Below are 10,761 nucleotides of genomic sequence, written 5' to 3'. Positions count from 1 at the left end.
CCGCGCTCCGCAGCCTGCGACGCTTGCGCGGCGGCGACCTCTGCTGCGGCAGACGCTTGCCGCTCCTCGTCCGCCTGCCTCGCCTGTGGCGGCGGCGGAGCGAACCGTCGGCCTCCTCCTGGCCCAAGGCCGGGCCCCGAACCCTGCCCCGAGCCGACCTGGCGGCGGCGGAGCTCCGCGTCGGCCTCGCCGTTCTCGATGTGCAGGCTGACGGCCGCGGAGAGGTCGCCCCCTGCCGCCTCGAGCAGCACGATCGCCTCCTCGGGCGCAAGGCCAGTGACCTCGGACAGGGCGTGCAGCGGGGACTCGTCGCCGTCGCCTTCGAAGACGTGAGCGCCGCCGGCAGGGGCGTGGGTGGCGCCGTCGTCCTCGCCGTGAGCAGACGCGAGGACGAGCATCGCGGCCGCATCAGCGCGGCACTCGGACGCGCGCACGTACCCGAACAGAGCATCCGGGTCGTGCATGATCCCTCGCGCCCGGGCTGCATCCTGTGGAGAGATGGCTCCCGAGAGCTCATCCGTGGAGATTGCCCTCTCCACCTGGAAGAGTGTCTCCACGGCCGCAGACACATCCGCCTCCGGCTGCGACACGAAGAGGCTCTCCACCTGGCTCGCGAGTTCAGCAGGCAGCCGCTCGTGCTCCTCCATTCCTGGGAGGGTCAGTGTGTGTATGTCGAGCCGTGGGCCGGAATGGGAGACCTCTTGAGGCCCAGGTCGTCGGCGCCTATCGTCGGGCCGTATTGCCCCGGGCGAAAAAAAAAGGGCTCACAAGCGAGCGCTAGTGAACGCCCAGGGAACCGATATGCCTTACAGTATTCTTATACAATACTCAGGTCCCGCTAGCAAGTCCTGAACAGGGTAAGGGAGGGAGGGAGAGCAAACAACTGGGAAGTTCACAGCTGAGCTTACCCCGAGAACGCCGTTCTCACCCACAAGCGAGCGCTAGTGAACGCCCAGGGAACCGATATGCCATCCCCAACCGCCCGAGCGCCCGAGGTGGGCGCTCGGAGGCCGGAGGCATGAGAAGGCCGACATGCGCGCGGGGCGCACGAGCGGCGGAGCGAGAGCGGGCTCGCGTATGGAGTAGCAAAATTTCTTTTTGGTCAAGCCGAGGTGCGAAATTTTCTTCTCTCGCGCGGAATAAAATAGCCAGTTTCGGTGGAGCTCCGAGAGGTAGAAGATCGTCGGCGCTGAAGTTGTGTCGCAGGAGGTGGTGGAGAATGACCTCCAGACTGACCCGGAGAATCACCTCCACCAGCCCCACCCCAGCACCCCTATTATCACACTCTCCCCCCCCACAGTGATGAACCTAGTCTACCTATATCCCTATATTCCCACACCCTGTGCAGTGGCACGTCTCGCCACCTAGATCCCTAATATTGGCACCTTGGGCGCCGAATAGGCGCCCAAATATTGGCACGTAATAGTTCCCTCGACTCTCGAGTCGGCGTCATGTGAGACGCTTGAGAGTCACCCCGCTGAGGCAGTGAGCCCCAGCATCCCCGGTGTAGCACGACGCCATTCCCTTATACCACTCGGATACGAGTTCCTTATACCTTATACCAATCCTACAGTCGTCTGCGACGGCACCCGGATCGAGGATGGCTTTGCAGCCTCACCCGCGATCACCAGTACAGCAGAGCCTTGCACGCGGCTCTGCACTCACACTTGCTGGGCACCAACCTTTGGGTCCAGATGACTATCCCTCTACAAACGAGGGGAGAGGGACGCCTCACGAGCCTACGGAGGGCCTCGACCCGACTTCTTGCTGGTCAGACCACTCTAATCCCTTCCACAAGTTGGCAAACACAACCGCGCCGCTGTGGCCCAAGAACAGGACGCACAAGCCCAGAAACCCCTACCTAGGCACCAGGGAGAGAGAGATTTTAAAGAAACACGGCGTTCCGGCCATTGTTGGTCGCACTTGCACTTGCGATTTTTTTCCCTTTTTGTGATCTCCGCGTGCCTGTGCTTGTGGCACTCCCCGAGCGCCGCCGCTGTGCGCGCTGAGGCGTACGCAGCTTCGGCGTGAGAGCGGCGGCGGCGGCGGCAATCTGCCGGCGTCCGCCACCAGCGTCCGCCGCTGCACCAGCTCTCTCGACTTCATGCACTACCAGCGGCGCGCCAAGAAGCCTGCGTCAGCTGCGGCAGCGCTGCAGCGGCTCACCGGTAGGATGCAGCGGCCGCGCTGCGATGGCAGCCTCGTCGCTGCATCCGCCAACTTCACGAGCTCTCGCCGCGCTGAGCTCGCCCGCCCGTCGGCCGCGACCGCAGATGCGAGCACGCGGCGGCGGTGCCCTCTCAGCCACTAACTGCAGCAGGCGTGACATGGGAGGCGGAACGATGGAGTCGGACGAATCGAAATGGCAGTTGCCCACGCCACCGCCGCCCCGGCATGTTGAAGCCAGCCCCGCACTCGCACCATCCGGCCAAGACCCGCACATGCCACTTGCGCTTCCCGACCCGCGCTCCGCCCCGATTTCGGCCTTCAGGCAGCATCCTCGATCGGGCTCGACTTGGACGAGCGCCAACCGCACCGTCGGCGGCTCCGCTGTGGGGCCGACGCCGCGGCCTACTTCGGCCACCGTCGAGCCGGTGCGCTGTGGCTTGCACCTCGGCCTTTCCGTGGCGTTCCTTCCCCGTCCTTCTCCCTCTCTCAGCCAGCTCACTCCCGCCTCCTCCAGGCGACGGTTGCGACGCAGAGCAGCGAGGGCCGACGTGGCCGACGTGGCCGACAGAGCCCGCCCGCCTCGCACGGCGGCGACTACGAGGAGCCACCTGCGAAATGCGCCCGCTCGACCCACCTTGCCTGCGCCGGCAGGTTGGCGGAGGGCGACGCAGGAGGATCTCGCCGCGAGGGACGTGTGCCGCAACCCTCCTCCAAACCGCCCCCGCCCGCGCCGCCGCCGTCACAGCCCGCGCCTCCGCAGCCTCCGCCGCCGCCGCCGCCGCCGCGGCCCGCGCCTCCGCCGCCGCAGCTCGCGCCTCCGCCGCCAAACACACAGCTGGCCGATCCACCAGCGCTGTCCCGCATCGAGGCCATCAAGAGCGGCGTGTCGGAGCTGAGTGACAAGCTTTCCTCGCTCGAGTGCTGGTGCGGCAGCTGCTGCCCGCTCGAGTGCGTGTGTACGATCGAGAATCACGCGGCCTTCGTCGGCGACTCGCTCGTCGACGCCACGATCGCCAAGCTTCCGCCGCCGCCGCAGCAGTCGGCCATGGCGTGGGCGACTACCGCGGCCCTTGCCCTTCGCGGGGGTATGCTTCGACGACCCGGGCTTCCTCGGCTCGTGGTACGAGGCGGAGGTCCTCGGGATCGTCTGGAAAGGCGGTTTGTGGCTGCGCGTGCGGTGCTTCCTCTCGCCGTCCCCACAGCGCTGAGAGTGACGGCGCAGACCTGCAGACGGTCCCCCATAGGTACGTCGAGCTCCTCGAGACGGACGACAAGCTCTGGGAGGAGGAAGTCAGCATCGAGATGGTGCGGCCTCTGCCGCCCCCACACGACGAGTTCGACGACTTTCTCCCCTTCGCGGCGCACCCTCGCGCCTCCCCGCCGCCTCCCCTCCACCATGTCCCGACCACCCGTGCCCTCCCCGTGCAGGCGCCGCTCGAGCTCTCCCACAAAGACGGCTGGTGGGAGGCGCCCAGCCGCCTCTGTTTCGGCGCTGGCCAGCGCCACCCGCCTCTCCTCCTAGTCACCACATCTAGCCGTGTAGGTGCTCCTTGTCGGCTCGGAGGGCGGGCTGATGACCGTCTGGTCGCCGCAGCACGAGGCGCTCGCGCTCGGCCCGCCCTTCCCCGCATCAGGTACGCCTTGAGGGCAGTGTTCTCTCAAATAGGAGTTCCATCGCGCGCCGCTGGTGCTGCTGCGCCCGGCTTGGCGCTGGGTGCCGCACGCGCTGCGATGGGAGAGGCGAGCGGCCGCTTCGGAGGCGGAGGTGACGGCACTTGAGGCGGCAGTGAAGGAGGTGGAGGCGGCGGAGATGGTGGTGGAGGCGGAGGAGGAGGGGGGGGAGGAGGGAGGGGAGGAGGAGGGGGGCGAGGGGGGAGGGGAGGGGGGGGGGAGGGAGGCGGGGCCGAGGCTTACTGCATTACACGCTGGGCGGCGGGCAGCGGTGAAGCAGTTCGCGTGCGAGGGTGTCGGTTGCACGATGCGCTTTGCCGATGCGTCGAAGCTGATCCGCCACTGCGCTATATGGCGGCACGAGGCAGGAGTTCCGCTGTGGGGGTCGACGGCGACGCCGCCGCCGCCGAGGGAGGTCGGACCGAGGCATGCAGTGACGGGCAGGTGGGCGGCAGCGGCGGCAGCGGCGGCAGCGGCGGCAGCGGCGGCAGCGGCGGCAGCGACGGCAGCGGCGGCAGCGGCGGCAGCGGTTGCAGCGGCGGCGGCGGCAACGACAGCGGCGCTGCAGGCGTGGCGCTCTCCGTGGGCGACAGCGTGGCAGACGACAGCGCGCGCCCCGTCCCGGCTGACGGGGCTGTCATCCCGTCGGTGCCTGCGGTCTGCGCGCAGCAGATGGCCGAGGCCAAGTTCGGCGACACCGCCAACACGCCATGTTACGGCGTGAGAGACACCGGGTCTCTGCGTGCAGACCCGAGGCGTGCCTCGTACGCCAACTAACCCATTTCTATTTTGCGCCAGGCGGTTTTACTGCCCGCTGGCGCAGCGCTACCCGCTCAAGGTGTACGACAGCGCCGGCACGGTATGGTACTTCGTCGCCGTGGGAGCGCCGGAGGTGCGACGGGCGATGGAGCTCCTCGTCAACTGGAAGGCGTGCGAGTTCCTCGAGTCGCGCGGCTTCCGCCCGCACGAGGAGACGGGCGAGGAGGGCTTCTTCGGCCCGGCGGCCGAGGTGAACCGCGTCGTCGAGGCCCGCCTCGGATAGCTTTGGCCCTCCCCTCCCGCCCCCGTTCCAAACAGCCCGTGTTTTGAGTTAGGAGTTCGTGCACCACCTCTTGCTCACTTGCCCCGTCGTCAAGACCGTCTTCTCGGAGGGTTGGCTGCGCGTCGACGGAGTGTGGAGCAAGCTATTCTCCGACGCGTCGCGGCGGGCCTTCCCGCCCCCGCCCGGCGGGAGCTGAGGGCGACAGCGCGGCTGCGACGGAGGGAGGGCACCCGGAGGGGGGCGAGGCAAATGAGAGGGCACCGGGGACGGCGCGGCGGGCGGGGGCGGCGCCCGGCTAGGGCGGGCGGCCGAGAGGGGGAGCGGCGGGGCGAGGGCTAGGACAGTGAGGGGCCCAGACACACTTGGCCGCCATAGGTGCGGAGAGGAGGGTGTTTGCTTGTGGGGTGGCACCGCGCAGCGCCTGAGACTGTGTCGTGTCGGTTCAGCGGGTACCTCGCCCGCTGGGCAGGTTTGAGGACGCCTGCAAGTAGATAGACGTTCGTAGCGGGTACACCGCCTCGCGTGTATGTGTATGTGTGATCTCTGTCTCTCTCTCTTATTTGTCTAAGGCCTGTCTCTGTTTGAGGTGGTCTCTCAGACTCAGTGAGAGAGTCCATCTCTGAGTTGTCGCTCGGGTTGCCTCGAGTACTTGAGAATTCTTTTTGTTAGTGCGCGCCAGTCCCGCCCAGTGCGCCGGTGGTGAGAATCAGCGGGAAAAGAATTGGTGGGCTTCTTTTTTTCTTTTTGTATACATGTAATACAACACAGTACAACGGGGGAGAGAGAGAGATTTTAGAAAACCTTCACCGGGGGGCGAAGAATAGGCAGCGAACTTCCCTCGCGCACAACACTGGGCACGGGACTGGCGGAGCGCACCACTGGCACAAACACACACAACAACGCCATTCGTGTGTCTTTTGTTTGTGTGAGTCTGTGTGCTGGCTCTTACGAACATACACCCCCAGGAGCCGGCGAACTGCAGACAGGGTTGCTTATTTCCGCTGTGTTGGTGTTGTGTGTGTGCGGGCGGCAGCCTGGCGGCATTTTTCATTCATCACACGGGTCGGTCCCGCCATCGGGATATGCATCTACGTACTACGCCGAAGGTACCTCACAAACGTTCACAAAACTTGATCGGTGCAGAAGCCGGATCTTGCGCAGCGCACACAGTTGGGCTTGCTGCCGCAGTCGGCGTCGGCAGAACAGGGCGGGCCTCTTTCGCCGGGGACGCAAGTGCGGCTCTCGAGGAGGTGGATGAGGTCCATCTCCTCGCCGACCAGCTCCGCCTCCTGCTCCTCGAGGCTGGGCGCGCCGCAAGTCTTCTCAAAGTCCCGTTGGCGGGCGAGCACCCACTCGCCGCTCGGCTTCGCGCAAGCGGACAGTTGCACCTCCGCGTGCTCGCTGTCCACCTCCCACACCGGGTATCCGGCGGCGAGGAGGACGGGCTGCGGGGAGGGCGTGACCAACGGGGTCAGCGGATGGTGTGGGGTCGTGCTGGGATGTGCTGGTGAGGGTGAGGGTCGTCAGTGATGGGCAACGAATAGGGCGATCTGTCTGCGCCGCCACCTCGATGAGTGTCATCCCTCCAACGCGCGCCGTGCGGATGAGACCAAGCGGCCCGCTTGCCAAGCCGCATGCCTGCAGCGATCCATGCGAAGGCGTGAGGCGAAGCAGATGGCTGCACATCAGATTCATCCGTGGGAGTAAACGTGCCTGCGTGAAGTAGTCGTCAGCAGAGTCAACGCCAGCGCACGCGCCATGCTTGGTGAACTCGTGCTCCTGAAAGTCGAGGATCTCCGCCTCCGTCTCGCCCGGCTTCTCGTAGCAGGTGTACACCTGACGCGCCAGCATTGCAGAGTCAGAGGGGCGCGATGGGCGCGGCTGCGTTGCAGCAATGGAGCGCCTCGGTCGGTGGCAATTGGCTTTCGGGCCTCACGCATGCGCTCGAGCCGTAATCCCCATTCTCTGGCCACAGGCCGTGGAGTCCCGGCCCGAGGCCATATTTGCCGGGCCCGAGGCCTGATGAAAGGGTCAGGACGCCGCAGAGCGCCACGCTGCTGCCGCACTCCATGAAGCCGCCCTGCTGCTTCCTCGAGTACAATAAAGCAACGAGGAGCGCCCCCGCAACCACTGCGCCGATCAGGATGCGCTTCCTCCAGACGCTCGACGGGGGGCCACTCGTACGCCGGCCCATGGATCGGTCGATGAATCAAAGAGTGAAATGGCCCAAAACGGCGAAACGCGAACACACTGCCTGCGGGCCGTGGACGGGACAGCCGATATCGGGGCAGTGTTCAGTGCATGGGGCGGCACCTAGCTATGGGGAAAGGCATGTCCGCAGAGAGATCGAGTCGAAAAAGCGGAGCCGAGACATCTTCGCGCCGATACGGCGAGGGGTCAAAGTCGGTCAAGTTGCCCATGGTCGAGATTGACGCGGCGAGCGCTTTTAGCATGGCGCGAGCTGGCACCACGACCTTCGGAGGTGTGCCCCGAAAGGGTCACGTCTTGGAGGAGGGGAAGCGTGAGATCATGCTTATCGGGTTGTTTGATGAGATCGACTTCAATGATGACGGCAACATTAAGCTCGAAGAGTTTTGCGCCGTCTACACTTGCTGGGGCGAGAACAATAAGGAGAGGATGGAGGAAGACTTCAAGGTGATGGCAGAGTACAAGATGGATAGCTGTGACCTGATCGACACGATACAGCGATACGAGTTTGTGCCGTACTGCAGCAAGCTGTTTGCGCTGTGGGATGACGACACGTTTGTCCACGTCGTCAAGAAGCTGAAGGAGCTCGCAAAACGGAAGAAGCCAGCAACCGTAGCGCAAGCTCCGAGGCGCCCCTATGCAACAAAATCTTCCTCCTTCAACTTTGGTCACAGCAGTCGGTCGTCAGTGACCGACATGGACATGTCCTTGGACGATCCGGTGAGGGACAAGCTTCAGCAGATCTTCAAGGCGTGCGACAGCAACGGAGACGGGCGGCTGAATCCGAAAGAGCTCAGGGGTAGCCTCGGCCTCGGCGAAGCGACCTTTGACTGGATGGACGTCCCTGACGGAGTGGGCGACGGTCGGGTGTCGATGGATGAGTTTGTGGCCGGGATGAAAGAGACGTACCCGACCTCTGTGTACGGCGTGCAAGAGCTGAACGGGATCTTTCGGGACATGCAAGAAAAGGCGGAGAGGGCCAATGCTCCAGCGGAGAGCAGAGGTGGCGTCGGCGGCACGGGCACGAGCCACGGCGCGGGCTCAAGCTTGGACGCGGGCCCAGCTGCAGGTGCGGACAAGGGCTTCAAAGAGGTGCAGGTCACCTATGTGTTGGTCGAGCACTCTTCCGATGGACCCGTCAAGCACCCTGCATATGCCGAGGAGGCAAAGGCACGCGCCGCTGCCAAGAAGCTCACCTCGGGCTACACGCTCTACCGAAACCAGATCTCAGAGATAGAGCGCGCGCCGCACCCCAATGAAGCCGGGCTCTCCGTGCCGCCTTCAGCGCCGGGCAGCCCGCTGCCGATGCTGCCTCTACCACCTCCTGTGTCGGAATCCCCGCCCTGCCAGGCAAATCGTCGCCCGACCCCACTGATCCGCGAGGCTTCTGCCAGCGCAATGGACAGGCTGTCGTTCAGAAAAAGGGTCCCGCTGCGGGTCTGAGGAGTAAGGTATCAGAGGTCCAACACCCCGCAGGCGCCCATTCTTTGTCAATCTGTCACTTTTTAGGACACCACGGCTCCGCACCCCGCCCCGCTCCGCTCAGATGCTCAGAGTTCGCACCTCACACGCGATCAAGTGGGTTTGGTATGTTTATCCATCTCGCACCGGAGACGTGGCCTCCTCTGAATGTTGCGCGCCGCCGGAGCCCTCCGCCGCAACGCTCGCAGCGCGCTCGAGCTCTCTCTGCTCCTCCAGCGCCATGTCGATACTCTCTGCAGGCTGCAGCATCGGCTGCGCCTCCCACGATGTGACCAGCGCGTTGGCCTCTGCAGCGTCCTCGCTGCCGCCGGCCCGGCCGCCCGCGCGCCCTGTTAGCTTTGTCAGCCGCACCAGCGCCGCCGCCTTGAGCTGAAACTCGAGCTCGTACGCCTGGCACCACAGGCGGGAGGCCGTGGCTGGGCGTTGGAGGCTGCAACCGCAGGGCCGGGCTTACGAGCTGCGAGGCGGCGGAGCTGGAGGGGAGGCACAGCGGGCGTGACACGGGGCAAAGCCGCACCTCCACCGTTGCTGCTGCCGCAGCGCTCTGGTCGGCGGCAGAGCAGCTGAGGCCAAGCGGACCGCGGTCGACGGCGACGGCGGCGCCCAAGCCCCGGACGCTCGCACGCGATGCTTGCACCGCTGCGTACATGCTCTGCAGCTGCCTCTCGTGCTCCTCGACCAGGCGCTCGAGCTTCGGGACGAGAGCCGCGCGCTGAGCCGCCTCGCGCGCCTCGGCGTCCGCTATCTCTGCGGCAAAGTCGGCGTCGGCCAGAGATACGCCCGGCCCGAGGAGCTCGTAGACGGAGCCAGCAGCACTCGGAGGCGGCTGTGCGGCGATGCCGCGCACGACTGCGAGCGACTCGGCAAAGGTCTCCGCCCACCTCGAGCGTCCGTCGTCGAGGCTGCGCTGCCACCCCGCCATGCGCCTTTGCCTCGGTCGCCCAGGTGTATTTTATTTTTGCTTGGGCGGACAGCATGACGGGGTAGGTAGGGTAGGTCTGGGCCCCCCCGTCGGGTTTTTGCCTCTCTTCACGCCGGAATTTTCACAGCAAAAAAAGAAATTTTCCGGCGAAATCACGATGTCAACCCTCCCCAAGTGTGGGTGATCTGATGCTTGTATGGCCTTGAGAGTGGCCTGCCATGCCACAGGAAGGACTGTGGTTGCAGGAGAGTACCTGGAAAATCACTTTAGTTTGTATAGTACCCCACCTTCACCCCGCCAGTGATTTCTTTTTTAGTTTCCCATAAGTAGGGTAGGTAGGTAGGTAGGTAGGTAGGGGCAGGGCAGGGGCCGGTCAGGTTTTTCCAGAATTTCATCATGCTGTCCGCCCAAGCAAAAATAAAATACACCTGGGTCGCCGCCGGTGCGCGAACAAAAGAATTTGACCCGTCGAGAATTTTACAGGCTCCTCCCATCCCTCCCTTGGGTTGGCTGTTTTCTTTCTTTCTTTTACAGGCAGTCCCTCGGAAAGAATTTTACCAAGAAAAGAATTCCTCTCGCCAATGTTCGATCTTCCTTTCTTTCTTTGTTTACCTACCTACCACAAGCAGACCACACAAGCAAGTGGCACAGAACGAGAAAGAAAACGCGCGGCTAACTAAAGTCTAAACCTTCTCCGAACGCCTAGCGCGCTCAGTAGAGCGCGAAGGAGGGGGCGGGGTCCACCACCGGCGGGGCCCTCGTCGCGAGGCGGAGGGGCTCGCCACGCGCCCCCGCCCCCGGCCCAGCTGCCGGGCCGCCTGCGGGCCGCCCTCTCGCCTTGGAGCGCCTGAGCAGGTTGGCGAGCTCGCGGCTCTTTGCGGTGGGGCCGTGCGGCCGAGGGGCAGGGTCGCTCGGGGGGTCGACGCTGGCGTCGAGGCGCGCGCAGATGCGGCCGGCGACGCCGCAGCGGTTTCCAAGTGCGACGAGTGCGCAGAACGCGCCGGTGAAGACAAAGGTGGTGAAGAGGACCTGTCCGTCGCGCGGGCCGCACATCCACGTCAGCAGCAGGTAGAGGAAGAGAGAGACGGTGCTGGCCGTGTGGCGCGTGGAGTAGTAGAGGCGCTGGCAGAGCTGCTTCTGCCTCTCGCAGTGTTGCAGCTGCATCATCCAGAGCGTGAGCGCGTAGGAGACGAGGATGGCGCCGAAGGAGAGGAGGAGGAAGAGGTCGTACTTGGTCGCGACCGAGACGATGTTTCGCTTGGAGCGC

General features: G+C 64.8%; 3 protein-coding genes across 3 annotated transcripts in view; all 3 read right to left on the bottom strand.

Annotated features, from left to right (window-relative positions):
• The window catches only part of EMIHUDRAFT_99467 (hypothetical protein), a gene marked incomplete at both ends in the record, with an annotated part of 3,560 nt that extends 2,913 nt beyond the window's left edge, over positions 1-647 (bottom strand). The window contains one exon of the mRNA XM_005782378.1: positions 143-647. Within this exon, the coding sequence (XP_005782435.1) occupies positions 143-647 (505 nt within the window). The remainder of the gene's footprint in view (positions 1-142) is intronic.
• A 5,356-nt stretch (positions 648-6,003) lies between these two features.
• On the bottom strand, positions 6,004-9,494 carry EMIHUDRAFT_99465 (hypothetical protein; the record flags this gene model as incomplete). Its single annotated transcript, XM_005782377.1, has 7 exons — positions 6,004-6,327; positions 6,449-6,718; positions 6,819-7,035; positions 7,571-7,725; positions 7,915-8,193; positions 8,699-8,962; positions 9,090-9,494. 7 exons carry the CDS (start codon positions 9,492-9,494, stop codon positions 6,004-6,006), a joined length of 1,914 nt encoding a protein of 637 aa, XP_005782434.1.
• Positions 9,495-10,205: 711 nt separating this feature from the next.
• EMIHUDRAFT_99464 (protein phosphatase) overlaps positions 10,206-10,761 on the bottom strand; it is a gene marked incomplete at both ends in the record, with an annotated part of 22,954 nt that continues 22,398 nt past the window's right edge. The window contains one exon of the mRNA XM_005782376.1: positions 10,206-10,751. Coding sequence (XP_005782433.1) covers positions 10,206-10,751 — 546 coding nt within the window. The remainder of the gene's footprint in view (positions 10,752-10,761) is intronic.

Source organism: Emiliania huxleyi (assembly GCF_000372725.1).
Source record: "Emiliania huxleyi CCMP1516 chromosome Unknown EMIHUscaffold_19, whole genome shotgun sequence".
Taxonomy (NCBI): Eukaryota; Haptophyta; order Isochrysidales; family Noelaerhabdaceae; genus Emiliania; species Emiliania huxleyi.
The sequence above is the reverse complement of the archived record's forward strand: the minus strand, read 5'-3'. Positions and strand labels throughout refer to the sequence as shown.